This window comes from Triticum dicoccoides, chromosome 4A, assembly GCF_002162155.2.
Source record: "Triticum dicoccoides isolate Atlit2015 ecotype Zavitan chromosome 4A, WEW_v2.0, whole genome shotgun sequence".
Classification (NCBI taxonomy): Eukaryota; Viridiplantae; Streptophyta; class Magnoliopsida; order Poales; family Poaceae; genus Triticum; species Triticum dicoccoides.
In genome coordinates, this window is record NC_041386.1 from 78,672,964 (window position 1) to 78,685,433 (window position 12,470).

Below are 12,470 nucleotides of genomic sequence, written 5' to 3' on the forward strand. Positions count from 1 at the left end.
GTATTGTTCATTTTTGGTCCCATCCGTAAATTTGCAACTGATGCAGCCCTCATACACCTGTAACTTAGTTACTTTATTTGTGACATCATTTTGGTATTCAAAAATATGCATCCATCTATTTGCTCTTTCTTGAGTAATTTAGCATATCAGTTACCATTTGTCACTGAGATTAGTCATCATGAAGCTTGCTAATCTTTATTCGTGACACTCTAATACTTGTATCTTTGTCTTGATTAGCATATGCTTTTAGTCGGTGGTGCCAGATTAATTATCCATTGATTAGACGGTGCTGGTTGAAACCGGTGTTATTTTGAGCTGCTTTCTCTGGCTTTGCGTCGGCTCAGTTGACGTCCTTCACGACATACGTTAACCCAATCTAGTGGTTGATGTATCACGTCCTCTATGTTCTTTTATGAACTGACGCCTCACTGCCTCGTCAGATTTTCGGAACGCAGTTGGTTCTTATCTACTCCTACTAATTGCTGTTCAAAGAGCTTTTTAGTGCTGACTGGATGAAAGCGATCTTCAGAACCGCCAGCAAGTTTCCACGGGTAGATGATACGCAGCTGCTGATGCTTCTGAACTTGTTGCAGGTAAGATCTCAAGCTCATCTACAGTCAGATCTCCTAATTTTTGTGACGCCACTGTACTACTTGCATGGTTTTGATTTCCATAACAGTATGTGCGTGGTCAGTAGCTGACAACTATGGATAATATACCCGTATGGTAACGATGATCCCACAAGTAATGGCCGTCACAACGGGATCAACCCATTGATATTTCAGTGGCATTGCTTTGATTAAACGTCTTCATCAACCGCCTCATTAGGTCCAGCGTTCTTGTCAGTCCCCCATCTGCCCTGGGGCTAGAGGATCTTACGACGAATGTGCGTATTCCATGGGAAAAAGTGGCCTCTTTTTTGCACATTGCATTGCAACGACATTGCGAGGAAAAAGCCACCCACTTTTATGAAAGTTTTCCGAGTACTTGCGTATTAGATACCATGTGTTAGCTTCTATGGCTTGTCGGAAGGATGAGGTTTTATGATCGTTTTTCTTATGTCGATATGTCGGTATTGCTGCGTACGTGCAGCTGGGAACTTTCGGCCTTAGGTCGTGACTAAATGGATTGTGGATTTGCTGTCCCACCGGTAATCCCGTTTTTAGGGATTGCCCATGGAGCTGAAGGTGACGCTGCACTGTGTAAGGTACAGAGTAGGGATTCTTCGAACTAGCTTGATCTCACTCACGAATTCGAGTCCAGTATCTCGATTACAGGGAAATTGTGATTACAGAGAGGGGAATGGAACTAGGATAGCCGCCGCCGTTGTTGCCTTGATCCACTGGATGCCGATCCAGTCGGTGGTCTCGCCTTAAGTAGTGGCCGCCTCGCCTGGGCTTCACTTAGTCCATTCGGGCCCAGTGACGCGGGTGTTGGGCCTGCGAGCCCGTGGTGCTGGTTGGGCAGCAGCGGCGCCACGCAAGCTGCTGCCGTGTGGACTTGGCCCGTTGGTGACGCTGGGTGCGGCGGGGGCGCTGACATCCCCTCCTTGGGATGAGGCTTGCCCCCAAGCCTCTGCACCAGGGAAGCGCGCCTGTAACGCCACCTTGTCCTCCCAAGTGTCTTCCAACGCTGATGGGTCCGACCATCATATCAGGACCTGCTCCACGAGGGTCCCGTTCTTCCGGCGCCAGCGTTGCTGTAGAACTGCGACTGGTACCACTGGGATGTTAGTAGGATGGGGAAGAACATCAGAGGTTGGCGTACCCGGGCTAAGGCAGCGGCGAAGCTGGGAAACGTGAGACACGGGGTGCACTTGCGAGTGCGATGGCAGTTCCAACTTGTAGGCAGCATCATTTATCTTGGCGATGATCGGAAATGGTCCATAGTACTTGAAGGAGAGCTTGTGGTTTGCCCTTCTCGCCACCGAGGTTTGTATATACGGCTGCAGCTTGAGATAGACAACTTCACCCACCTCGAAGACGCGCGGCGACCGGCGTTTGTCAGCTTGCGCCTTCATGTGCTGTTGCGCCCGAGGCAAGTGCTGTTGTAGTAGATCCTGGACGATTGCTCGTTCGTCCAACCACGCGTGGAGGGAAGGAACCGTGCAGTCAAAAGTGGGTGCCAGCCCCCATTGTCTTGGTTCATACCCGAACATTGCTTTGAACGGAGACATGCCGATGCTAGAGTGGTAAGAGGAGTTGTACCAGAACTGCGCCAATGGGATCCAGTGACTCCAGCGCCCCGGGCAAGCATGAACGAAGCAACGCATGTAAGTCTCAACGCACTGGTTCACCCTCTCTGTCTGGCCATCAGTTTGCGGGTGATTCGCTGAGCTCATCCTCAAATCTGTGCCGGCATACTTGAAAAGTTCACGCCAAAAATTGCCGGTGAAGACCGGGTCTCTATCTGACACGATTGAAACAGGGAAGCCATGAATGCTGTAGATGTTGGACATGTATAATAGTGCCACCTTCGAGGCTGTATAAGGATGCGCCAACGGTAGAAAGTGAGGGAACTTGGTCCTCTTGTCGACAACCACCCAGAGGCAATTGAACTTGCCCGACTGCGGTAGGCCGTCTATGAAATCCATGGTAATCATGTCCCACGGCTGCTTTGGAATTGGTAATGGTTCAAGCAGTCCTGGGGATGCTGACCTGTCGAGTTTGGCCTGTTGGCAGACTGGGCAGCATCAGACGTATTGCAGGATGTGCACCTTCATCTTAGGCCACGCAAACAGGCGACGAACGCGCCTGAAAGTGGCTGGGAATCCACTGTGACCCCCCATGGGGCTGTCATGGAAGGCTGAGATGATGCGTTGCTGTAAAGCTGTCGAACCCCCGAGCCAGATTCGGTCTCGAAAGTACAGTATGCCATTCTGCAGGGCAAAGCGTTTCTTTGGATCCTCTCGCAGTGCGAGCTGCTGAAGTAGTTTCTGCGCCTGGGGATTGCAGTTATAGCTGGCCAGCACGTCATCCAACCAGCTAGGCTGACATGAAGTGATATCAAACAGCAGTTCTGGAGACTGCGAACGCGACAGCGCGTCAGCCGCAGTGTTGTCCGACCCTTTCTTGTACCGAATGACATATCGCAAACCCAGTAGCTTTGTAAACGCGCGCTATTGCCAAGGCATTGTCAAACGCTGTTCTTCTAGATGAATAAGATTTTTTTGGTCTGTGAAGATGACAAACTCGCTGTGCTGCAGGTAGGGTCGCCACTGATCGACGGCAACCACAATAGCCAGGTACTCTTTTTCATATGTTGACAGGCCCTGGTAACGAGGGCTCAAGCCTTTACTCATGAATGCAATCGGATGCCCCTCCTGTTGCAAAACTGCCCCGATACCTTTGTCGCATGCGTCAGTCTCGATCGTGAAGGGTTTACTAAAGTCTGGCATTGCCAACACCGGTGCCGACACCAACTGCTGTTTGAGAAGGGTAAAAGCTTGGTCGGTGTTCTCTGTCCAGACAAACGGAACGCCCTTCTTCCAAAGATTGAACAGGGGGCGAGCTATGATGCCGAATCCGCGCATAAATCTGCGGTAATAGCCCGCCAGTCCCAAGAAACGATGCACCTCCTTCGCGTCCGTAGGGGTTGGCCATGCTTCCACTGCTTGAATCTTCCCTGGGTCTGTGGCCACTCCTTCACTGCTAATCACATGCCCCAAATAAGATAATTGCCGCTATCCAAATTCACACTTGGACTCCTTCACTTTCCATTGGTCTCTGCGCAGAAGCTCGAGAACCTGTCGGAGGTGGGCTAAATGATCCTCCCAAGTCTTGCTAAAAACAAGGATGTCGTCGAAGAAAAGCAAGACGCAGTGCCGCAAGAGGGGGTGCATTGTTTCAGTAATTGCTCCATTAAAGGTACCAGGTCCTCCTGCCAGTCCAAACGAAAGCACTTTGAATTCGTAGTGACCTGAGTGGGTTTGGAAAGCTGTTTTAAATTCCTCCCCTTCGGCCAAACGAATTTGGTGGTACCCCGCGCGCAAATCCAGCTTGGAGAACCACACTGCACCGTGCAACTCATCCAACAGTTCTTCAATAATCGGAACAGGAAACTTGCTGACGTGTGTCATCGCGTTGAGGTGTCTGTAATCGACGCACATTCTCCATGTGCCGTCTTCCTTCTTAACTAAAATGACAGGGGAAGAGAATGTGCTGTGGCTGCGCTGAATTACTCCGGACTGTAATAGCTCTTGGACCTGCCGCTCGATCTCTGACTTGTGTTCTGGTTTATGACGATAGGGCCTAATGTTAACAGGTTGCGCCCCCGGCATGAGAGGAATCTTATGATCACAAGCCCGTCGGGGGGGTAGTCCCTGCGGCTCACCAAACACATCCTCAAATTCTGCCAGTAACTGTTGCAGACCAGGGGCTTCAGGCACTGAGTGTTTCGGCTTCTCGTCGATTGGGTAGAGCAGACAAAGATGCAATAGAGCCCCCTGTCGATGTAGTTGTTGCAGCTGAGCACTGTTGATGACATGGCATTGGGTGGACTGTGCTTCGTGCCCGAACAAACTGGCTGGCCCGAGAGCTGTTGGGATACGCAAATGCTTGTTCCTCCAATCAACAGTCATCGGGCTGTGTTGCTCCAGCCAATCCATCCCAAGAATGGCATCATACACTTCGAGCGGTAAAATCTTCATATCCGTGACGAATTCCAATCCTTGCGACGACCACTGGCAATCGGGAATAGATGCCGAACAGACTAGTTCACCTCCATCAGCTACTTTGACCCGACATGGCTGGCGCAGAGCTCGGGCCCCTGACAAGCGTTCGGTCAGACGCTGGTTGATGAAAGATGTGGAACTCCCACTATCCACCAAAATGAGCACCTCCTGATATTGCATGGTTGCCAGCAATTGGAACGCTTTGGGTGACACACCACCATCAAGAGCTGGTCGCGAGATCGCGTGAACTTGTTGTACTTCTCCCTCGACCTCATTGCTGGTTTCAACGCCGAATAGCTCGAGCATTTCTTCTACCACATGCAATTGGACGTTGGTCGGGCAGACATGATCCTGTCCCCAGCGCTCACCACACTTGAAACACAACCCTCGCGCACGCCGGTAGTCTCTGAGAGCCTTGATCTTTGACGTGTCCGCTCGAGCAGCTTCGGTGCCCCGGCGATCCGCTGCAGGTGCAGCGGGCACCAGACGTGCCGAAGGAGGAGGCAAGGGCAGGGGTGTGCCCGCGCGCGGCGCCGCATCCGGTGGGCGCGGCAGGTTGCCGAAGACGCTGTCGGCCACTTCCTCCTGAAGCAAGGCCAACGCACACGCGGTGTCCAAGTCCGGCGGCCTCTGGACGAGCACCACCGCTCGTATGTCCTTCCGTAGCCCCTCGACAAAACGGGTCAGGAAATAGAAGGGATGAATTGTGTCAGAATACGAAGATAAATGATTAATGATCAATTCAAATTGCTCTATGTATTGAGCGACTGAACCCGTTTGGCGGATAGTGTAAAACTGCCTGATCAGCGTTTGATGCCGATCGCGCCCAAAACGAGCACAAAGGAGTGTGGTAAAAGCATCCCAATCATAATCCCCGAGTCGTTTCTGAATGGACTGTAACCAAACAGAGGCTGCCCCTGGAAAATTCAGAGCTGCCATGGGGACCCAAAACGATGGTAAAATCCCAAACATCTGGAAGTATTGCTCGCATAATGTTTTCCATAGATTCGGGTTGTCTCCCGTAAATTGAGGAAATGAAATGGACGGGTGCGTTTGCCCCAGTCCCGAGAGGAGTTGACTGGCATGAGCGAAGGGAGACAACGAGGAAGGAGATGGCGCCAGGGAATTGAACTGACCCGATGCCGGGGGCGGGGCGGCGTCTGGAATGACACCGCCGGGGGCCCCCGTGGTAGGTTGAAGACGCCGTGGCCATTTGGCCCTTGAGGAGCGTAGGCCGTGCCGGTCCCGGCCCCGAGGTGGGTATCGGTCGTCGCTGGCGGGATGTAGCTCGATGCGGGTGCTCGATTCCCCTCGATCTCCTTGGTTTGCGCAAGTTGGAGCGCCGCCACCGCGTCGCCCAGATCGGAGACGCGCTTCTCCAGATCGGGTCGCCAATGGACGAGGTCGTCGATTTTGGCTGTGGACGCCTGGATCTCGGCGATGGCCTTGTTCTGGGCCTTGAGAGTATTGTCGAGGCGTTCGAGGAAAGCTTCAACGGTTGGATCCATGGCGACGAGCTGTGATCGTGCTTGGCGCAGTCGCCGCGTCTCGATGATCTTGGTCAGAGTGGACGGTGGAAGGGGGTGGGATTGGTCTCTGATACCAGATGTAAGGTACAGAGTAGGGATTCTTCGAACTAGCTTGATCTCACTCACGAATTCGAGTCCAGTATCTCGATTACAGGGAAATTGTGATTACAGAGAGGGGAATGGAACTAGGGTAGCCGCCGCCGTTGTTGCCTTGATCCACTGGATGCCGATCCAGTCAGTGGTCTCGCCTTAAGTAGTGGCTGCCTCGCCTGGGCTTCACTTAGTCCATTCGGGCCCAGTGACGCGGGTGTTGGGCCTGCGAGCCCGTGGTGCTGGTTGGGCAGCAGCGGCGCCACGCAAGCTGCTGCCGTGTGGACTTGGCCCGTTGGTGACGCTGGGTGTGGCGAGGGCGCTGACACACTGGTCCTCTTTAGTCTTTACCTGCTACTAGTAACCCTCTGTATTTTGTTGTACCCCTTCGTTTCTGCAAGGCAGGTAGAAGGTTTTTACAATAATGAAGGCTACAATGAACTGACAGACAGCTCATTTAGATTTAGCTGCCGTGGTCGCCAGCTTCCCTTAGCTATTAAACCCTCTCCGCCATCGGTGTACCGCATCAACCTCTTCCCCAAGCTTGCAATAGGCTAGCTCTAGCGTAGAACCCTAGCTTGTTATCGATAGAACTCTGTTTATCTCTGAAACCTGGTATCGCTACACTGAAATCGGGGCATCTTTGAGTGATAATCGAGCTAGATCGTGTGCGGTTCTACTTAATCGTGTTGAGATCCTGTCAATCATCCGCTCGCCGAGGGTAGATGCGCCAACGCGCCATGTGACAACCGATAGCAGCATAATGATGGCCTATTCTCAGTCGCTAAGCATGCGTGCATGTGAGGTGGCAATGCTGATTGCATGGACGGGGGATCCGAGGAAGGCATGCATGTTCCATTCCATAACGATGGATCTATCAAAGGCAACCAGCCTGTTTTAACTGTTGTCGGCGGCACCGATCCATTATTCTCTCTCTCCCTCTCTCTCTCTCCCTCTGTCCTCTTTACAAGTATATACACCCCTTTTGCCACCAAAAAGGATTTCCCTTTGGGATCCTTTTATCACCGGATTGTTGCCAATGCACTCAACTTTTCGCTCAAGATTCCTCGGCCTGGCTTAACAAACTGAAATCAGAGCTGATCTCCCTTCCAGTTCATGAGCAACATGGGAGTCAACCAAAAAGGTGAGCGTGCAAGTGCAAGCATAAGCAACCGCCGTGGCCAAGCACACAACCACCTGCAAAGTGTAGTGCTATTTGGCAGAAAGAGAGGCGGTGACAGACAGTGCTGCTGCACCACAACCACAAGAGTGCCGAATATACTAGCCTCTGAATACCTACTTAACGCAATCATAAGCCCGTATTTATCTTCTTTATTTAATGCTGTGTTGAGCCTTTTCTAATACGAGTGCTTGTTAATTTGAGGCACAGCTGCAGTGACGATGATCTAACGGTGCTCGTATTCTAACGGGAGATCCAAGTCGCGTATCGGATTCGGAAGTTGGTCTCGTCGTCAGCAGGAAAACGACCCGGTCGGTGGCCGATCCCTGTCGCCGTTAGCCCACAGCCTCGTGCGATGGCGTCGCCTCTGCCTCAAAGTAACATGTGGCCTTGCTTGCACCAGTTTAAGTCAGATTTCCGGCAGTCCCGGCGATCCCCAGGTCCATCAGCTACACCGCCATATCGGAGAAACCGGTCGATTCGGCGACGGAAAGCCGACGGGTCTCCGAGCTAAAACCATGTCCGCCTCACCCCTCTCCGATGTAGGTCACCCTGCGTGTCCCGTCGCGTGGATCGGGCAACCGAAATCGCCATGGAAATAGTTGGTAGGTACTATGAACTTCCCTGCAACCTACCGATTGCTTGCATCTGAACCTCCCAAGCAAGATGAGTAGGTCACTATTGCCCCACACGGAATAACATCCAGCATGCGGAGGCTAAAGGTGATATGATTCTGGTAGGTACTGTACGACGCCGTTCGTCCGTTCGTAGGCAGGAACAAGAGTAGGCACCGAGCCGAACTGAACCTTCCTTTGGCCACACTCACCAAAAAAAGCAGTGGACCAAACGAAGGCAACGGCCACCACCGCCGGCCGTGCCCATCCATGTCCTCCCCTCCCCTCCCCACAAGGCCACCACGCACGCACGCCCGCCGGCCCGGCATCTTGTCCGCCGGTCCTCCCCGATGGCGCCGCACACCCCATGTGCCGAACACCAAAGCTTGCGCCATCAATCTGCACGCTACTGACTTTTCTTGTGCAGTTTGTCGTGGTAGGAGTGGTATTCTAGTGTTTTCAGCCCATGTCGCCAACTCGGCCATTACCGGGCCACTCGTTTCGTCTTCCTTTTAGCTGTTGATTGAGTGTCAATCATCAGCTAGCTGCGAGCAAATGTCTGGTGAATGTTCCAGCATTATTATGCGTGTCTGGCAGCTAGACTGTCAGTGATAATGGATGGAGCTGCCACGTCTCTGACTGGCTATGGTTATGGCAAATCAGCGACATCAACAGTGCGGTAAGCGAAGCACTGTGGCACTACAGAGCAGAGATAACATGAGAGGCATTTGTACGTCCTGTTCCATTACTGAAACGATGTGAACTTGAGCCTAATCTTCGCTTCGTGCATATCATAGCTTTGAGAGCAAATCCCAGAATAAGTGCATCGATCAGGTTTAGCCTGAGCCTCTACTATAGTTTGTTCGCCACTAGCGATCGGCCGGAGAAGTGGACAGCGAGTGGGTATATACAATCATAGATTAGCTCTTGGGCAGCGGGCCGGGCTCATTCATGCGTGTAAGAATCTTTTCTACTAGTAGTATATTTCCTTTGTACTCGTACTCCACAGCCGTGCAAACTAGAAAAAGGAAAACGAAAAAGATGGATTTTACAATGGCGATCTTGGTCAAATCGAATCATTCATTCCCCACTCGCCGTGCACATCAGCAACGACCCATTCTTTCCGCGAGCGCCGACGGCGGCGGGGGAGCGCGCCGTCTCGCTTTCGCTCCGGTGGCCCGTGCCGACTTGCAAACAGTGTGTTCTTCTGTTCAGCTTCTAACTTCTCTGTTTTTTTGTTTTTGTTTGTTTGGATGGACGGAATGGCGGGTCCTTCTCTTCTAATAATGGCGTGATGCTATAGAAGCAGCCGGAGGAAGAGTAGTGCGAGCGGCGCGGCCGGGATCATCGCCGTCGTCCTCGGCGTCGCCGCCGACATGTCGCCGGTGGCCATGTTGGCGAGCCAGGAGTTGTCCCCAAGTATCACGCCCTGGCCGTCGGCTTGGCCGCCTGCCTGCCTCGGCATCACCGGGGGCGCGAACCCTGTCGAGCCCGGCAACGTCGGCGTCGGCACCACCGTCGCCCCACCCGCCGATTTCAGGCTGCACACGGAAAGAATAGCGGAGCATGATGAGCTTAGTTCACGATCAGATGCGAATGCTCGAATAATAAAAGAGGATCAGGAGAAACGTAATCCAGCACTGAAAGTTGTTTTTTGCGCTCTCTTTTACCCTTTCCCGCCTTCCGCAAAAGTGTTACGGCAGTTTCATGGCGACATCGGCCATCATTCATATGGCCTAGTCTTTCCTGACTTCATCACAAGATAAGAAAATGCCTGCCCTGCCCTGTTCGGACGACTGACGTTGATGTGCAAACCGACGGCGGTAAAAAGTGAGAGCCACAGGGGGTCAAACCTCCCTGGACAAGCTAAGCACCCACTAAATGCAACATGAATGAGGCATCTACTACCCACTAATATACTGGTAACTCCAGACTGATCATCACAATGCATTATCTTCCATTTTCAAGCCTCTCGCTCTCACTGTCCCCTGCCGTTTCGTAAGCACCTCATATCGGAATACCGCGCACTCGCGAGCATTTTGTATGCGAGATAAGGTGACATGGAGTGCCCATTGCTCAGGCACCAACCAGAGCATCCATGCCGATCTCATCATCGTGATCGTGTCCCCATGCTTACCTAACAGTGCGTGCAAATCATGGCGTGATTAACCACGCACGACCTAGACGTCACGCGAAAGCAAGCCTTAGCTAGTGATTAAATGCAGTGGCTAAGGCAGGAGTATGGACCTTGGGGTGGCGACGGGGCAGAAGGTGATGGTGTAGTCGCGGCCGCCGGCGCAGGTGAAGGTGCTGGTGGGGTCGTCGAAGGCGTAGCTGTAGGAGCGCGGGCACGCCAGCTTGAACGCCTGCGAGTAGGCGGTGGGGCGGCAGGTGTTGGGGTTGGCGAACGCGCCGCTGCAGCAGTACTCGGGCTTGCCGAACGCGTCGCACGCGCTCCGGCACGCGCCGCCGCCCGCCGACCGCAGCTCCGCGGGGCACCGCAGGTTCAGGTCCGCCGAGCAGCCCGCGGCCGCGCACGTCGTGCCGGTCGCGCTGCTCCCCGCGGGCTCCACCAGGATCGGCAGGTTGTAGCCGTCCACCAGGCTCACGTCGTAGAAGTCGTTGTGCCCGCCGCCGTCCAGCGTGAACTCCGCCAGCGTCGCGGGCGTCGCCCCGTCCCGCCCGGAGCACTCCAGCGTGCCGGTGCCGCAGTCGCCCGTGGCGCAGGAGAACCGCCCGGCCGCGTCCTGCGCGCAGCCCGTGCGCGCCCACATCCGTCCGGACCAGCCGGTCGGGAACGGCAGCGCGCGCGCCGCGCCGGGCGGGAGCGCGAAGCCCGTGGGCTCGATCCTCGCCGTCCCGGCGTTGGACAGGATGCCCGGCCACACCGTCCCCGTGCACCGGTTCAGGAACGTGAATGTCACTGCTCCGCCCTCTGCACCAAGCAAACACAACACAAGGACCATGTCAATTCAGCTCACCATTACAAGAACTCCTCCTACAATCAACCTCACTCGATTTCCTCTACCACGATCGAATTACCTCTGAGGCATATACAAAGCAGCGCAAGGACGACGCAAACACTTCGGATTGCCATGTTCTGTTCTTGAGGCAATGCAGCTCGGGTTGGCACTGGTGGTCACTAATGGCGAGGGCAGGGAGAGGTATATAGTGTCATTACAGCGTAGACGCAGACGCAACCTGTCAGTATCAGTATCAGTACTGGCAGTCCAGCAACCCCGGCTGCAGTACTAGTTTAGTAGGAGTACTACAGCAGTGGGAGACGGTAGAGGGAGGCAGAGAAGTCTTGGGCTAGGAGAGGTGCAGGGTGCAGCCACCCATAAACTATCAGGATTAGGATGAGAGGCAGAGGCAGAGGCCAGAGGTGCAGGGAGCGGGAAGAAGGGGAATCTGAGCGCTCCCTCCATGGCCGTATTTATAGCCTCAAGAGCGGCCGTTCACTGACCGGCCTTTATCATGCTTTCGCTTTACTGAAGAAACAACGGAATGGGGCTCGATTGGATTCAGATAACCTTTTCTTCTCTGCAATTTGCATCGGGAGGCTAATTGTTCCCTGCAATTTCCACGACGGATCGATCAGGATTGTATCGGGGTTTGGTGCTTGGGAATGGCCGTATCTTCTGGCGGAAAGGCGCGGGTTGTGCGATGAGATTTTAGTGGAGGGCCAGGATGGCTATGGCTTAACCGACACTTGTGGGGATTTTTGTTGAAGGATAAGATAATGCAATGTGCAGGAACCTTGCTGAAAATCTTGGTGGCTCAATGCATCCAAGCTGATTTTTGAAAGCTCTTGCATGTGCACTTGATAATCCGGTTGTTGCTTCGTCTCTGAAGCGAGCAGTAAATGTCTTGAGAGAGATGGAAAACTGAAGAACTGAGATGGTTAGTGCTGGCAATCGGCTACTATCCAATGAAAGAGTGCTGTTTCTTAAATGACGTACTGTGTGCTTCAGGTTTTCTGGACTGTCATGTCTCGGTGGCGTATGTGTGCAGCCTGACTTGCTGATGTGCAGAGAGTGAAGTTAATTCAGTGCGAAAAGAGAGGACTGATAAACTGAATAACTCGCCCGTACCCATTACAGCGAGGCGACATTCTGAAACCAAAGATGAAGTCCTACTAGATGCTTATCTCATCCAAAAAAAAAAAGGTCCCGGGTGCTTACATCCAAATAAAATGGCACTTCGTTTTTAAAAAAGAAAACAAAAATGGCACTTTGTTAGTCGGTAGACGGTGACGTATTTGAAGACACTGCCTGTCCTTTTTCTCTATCTCTCTCCGAGGAGCTGTATTTGAAGACATGCCTATATTCTGCGTAAATATGTTCAGGTTCAGTTCTCAACACTTGATGGATTTGCTAGAGGTG

At 53.0% G+C, this 12,470-nt stretch overlaps 1 protein-coding gene across 1 annotated transcript; it reads right to left on the reverse strand.

The window, feature by feature from the left end:
• Positions 1 to 9,033: 9,033 nt before the first annotated feature.
• LOC119285094 (thaumatin-like protein 1) lies at positions 9,034 to 11,669 on the reverse strand. Its single transcript, XM_037564313.1, has 3 exons — positions 11,128 to 11,669; positions 10,333 to 11,020; positions 9,034 to 9,626 (listed from the first exon to the last, which is right to left on the reverse strand). Exons 1-3 carry the CDS (start codon positions 11,180 to 11,182, stop codon positions 9,383 to 9,385), a joined length of 987 nt encoding a protein of 328 aa, XP_037420210.1. The 5' UTR covers positions 11,183 to 11,669; the 3' UTR covers positions 9,034 to 9,382.
• Positions 11,670 to 12,470: the final 801 nt, after the last annotated feature.

What these genes read in the sequence shown, in the direction of transcription:
- LOC119285094 (XM_037564313.1), bottom strand. Translation starts at nt 11,182, where the DNA reads ATGGCAATCCGAAGTGTTTGCGTCGTCCTTGCGCTGCTTTGTATATGC. An exon ending in GCTTTGTATATGCCTCAGAG is followed by an intron (nt 11,021 to 11,127) that starts GTAATTCGATCG and finishes TGCTTGGTGCAG; the next exon opens with AGGGCGGAGCAGTGACATTC. An exon ending in TGCCCCGTCGCCACCCCAAG is followed by an intron (nt 9,627 to 10,332) that starts GTCCATACTCCT and finishes TTCCGTGTGCAG; the next exon opens with CCTGAAATCGGCGGGTGGGG.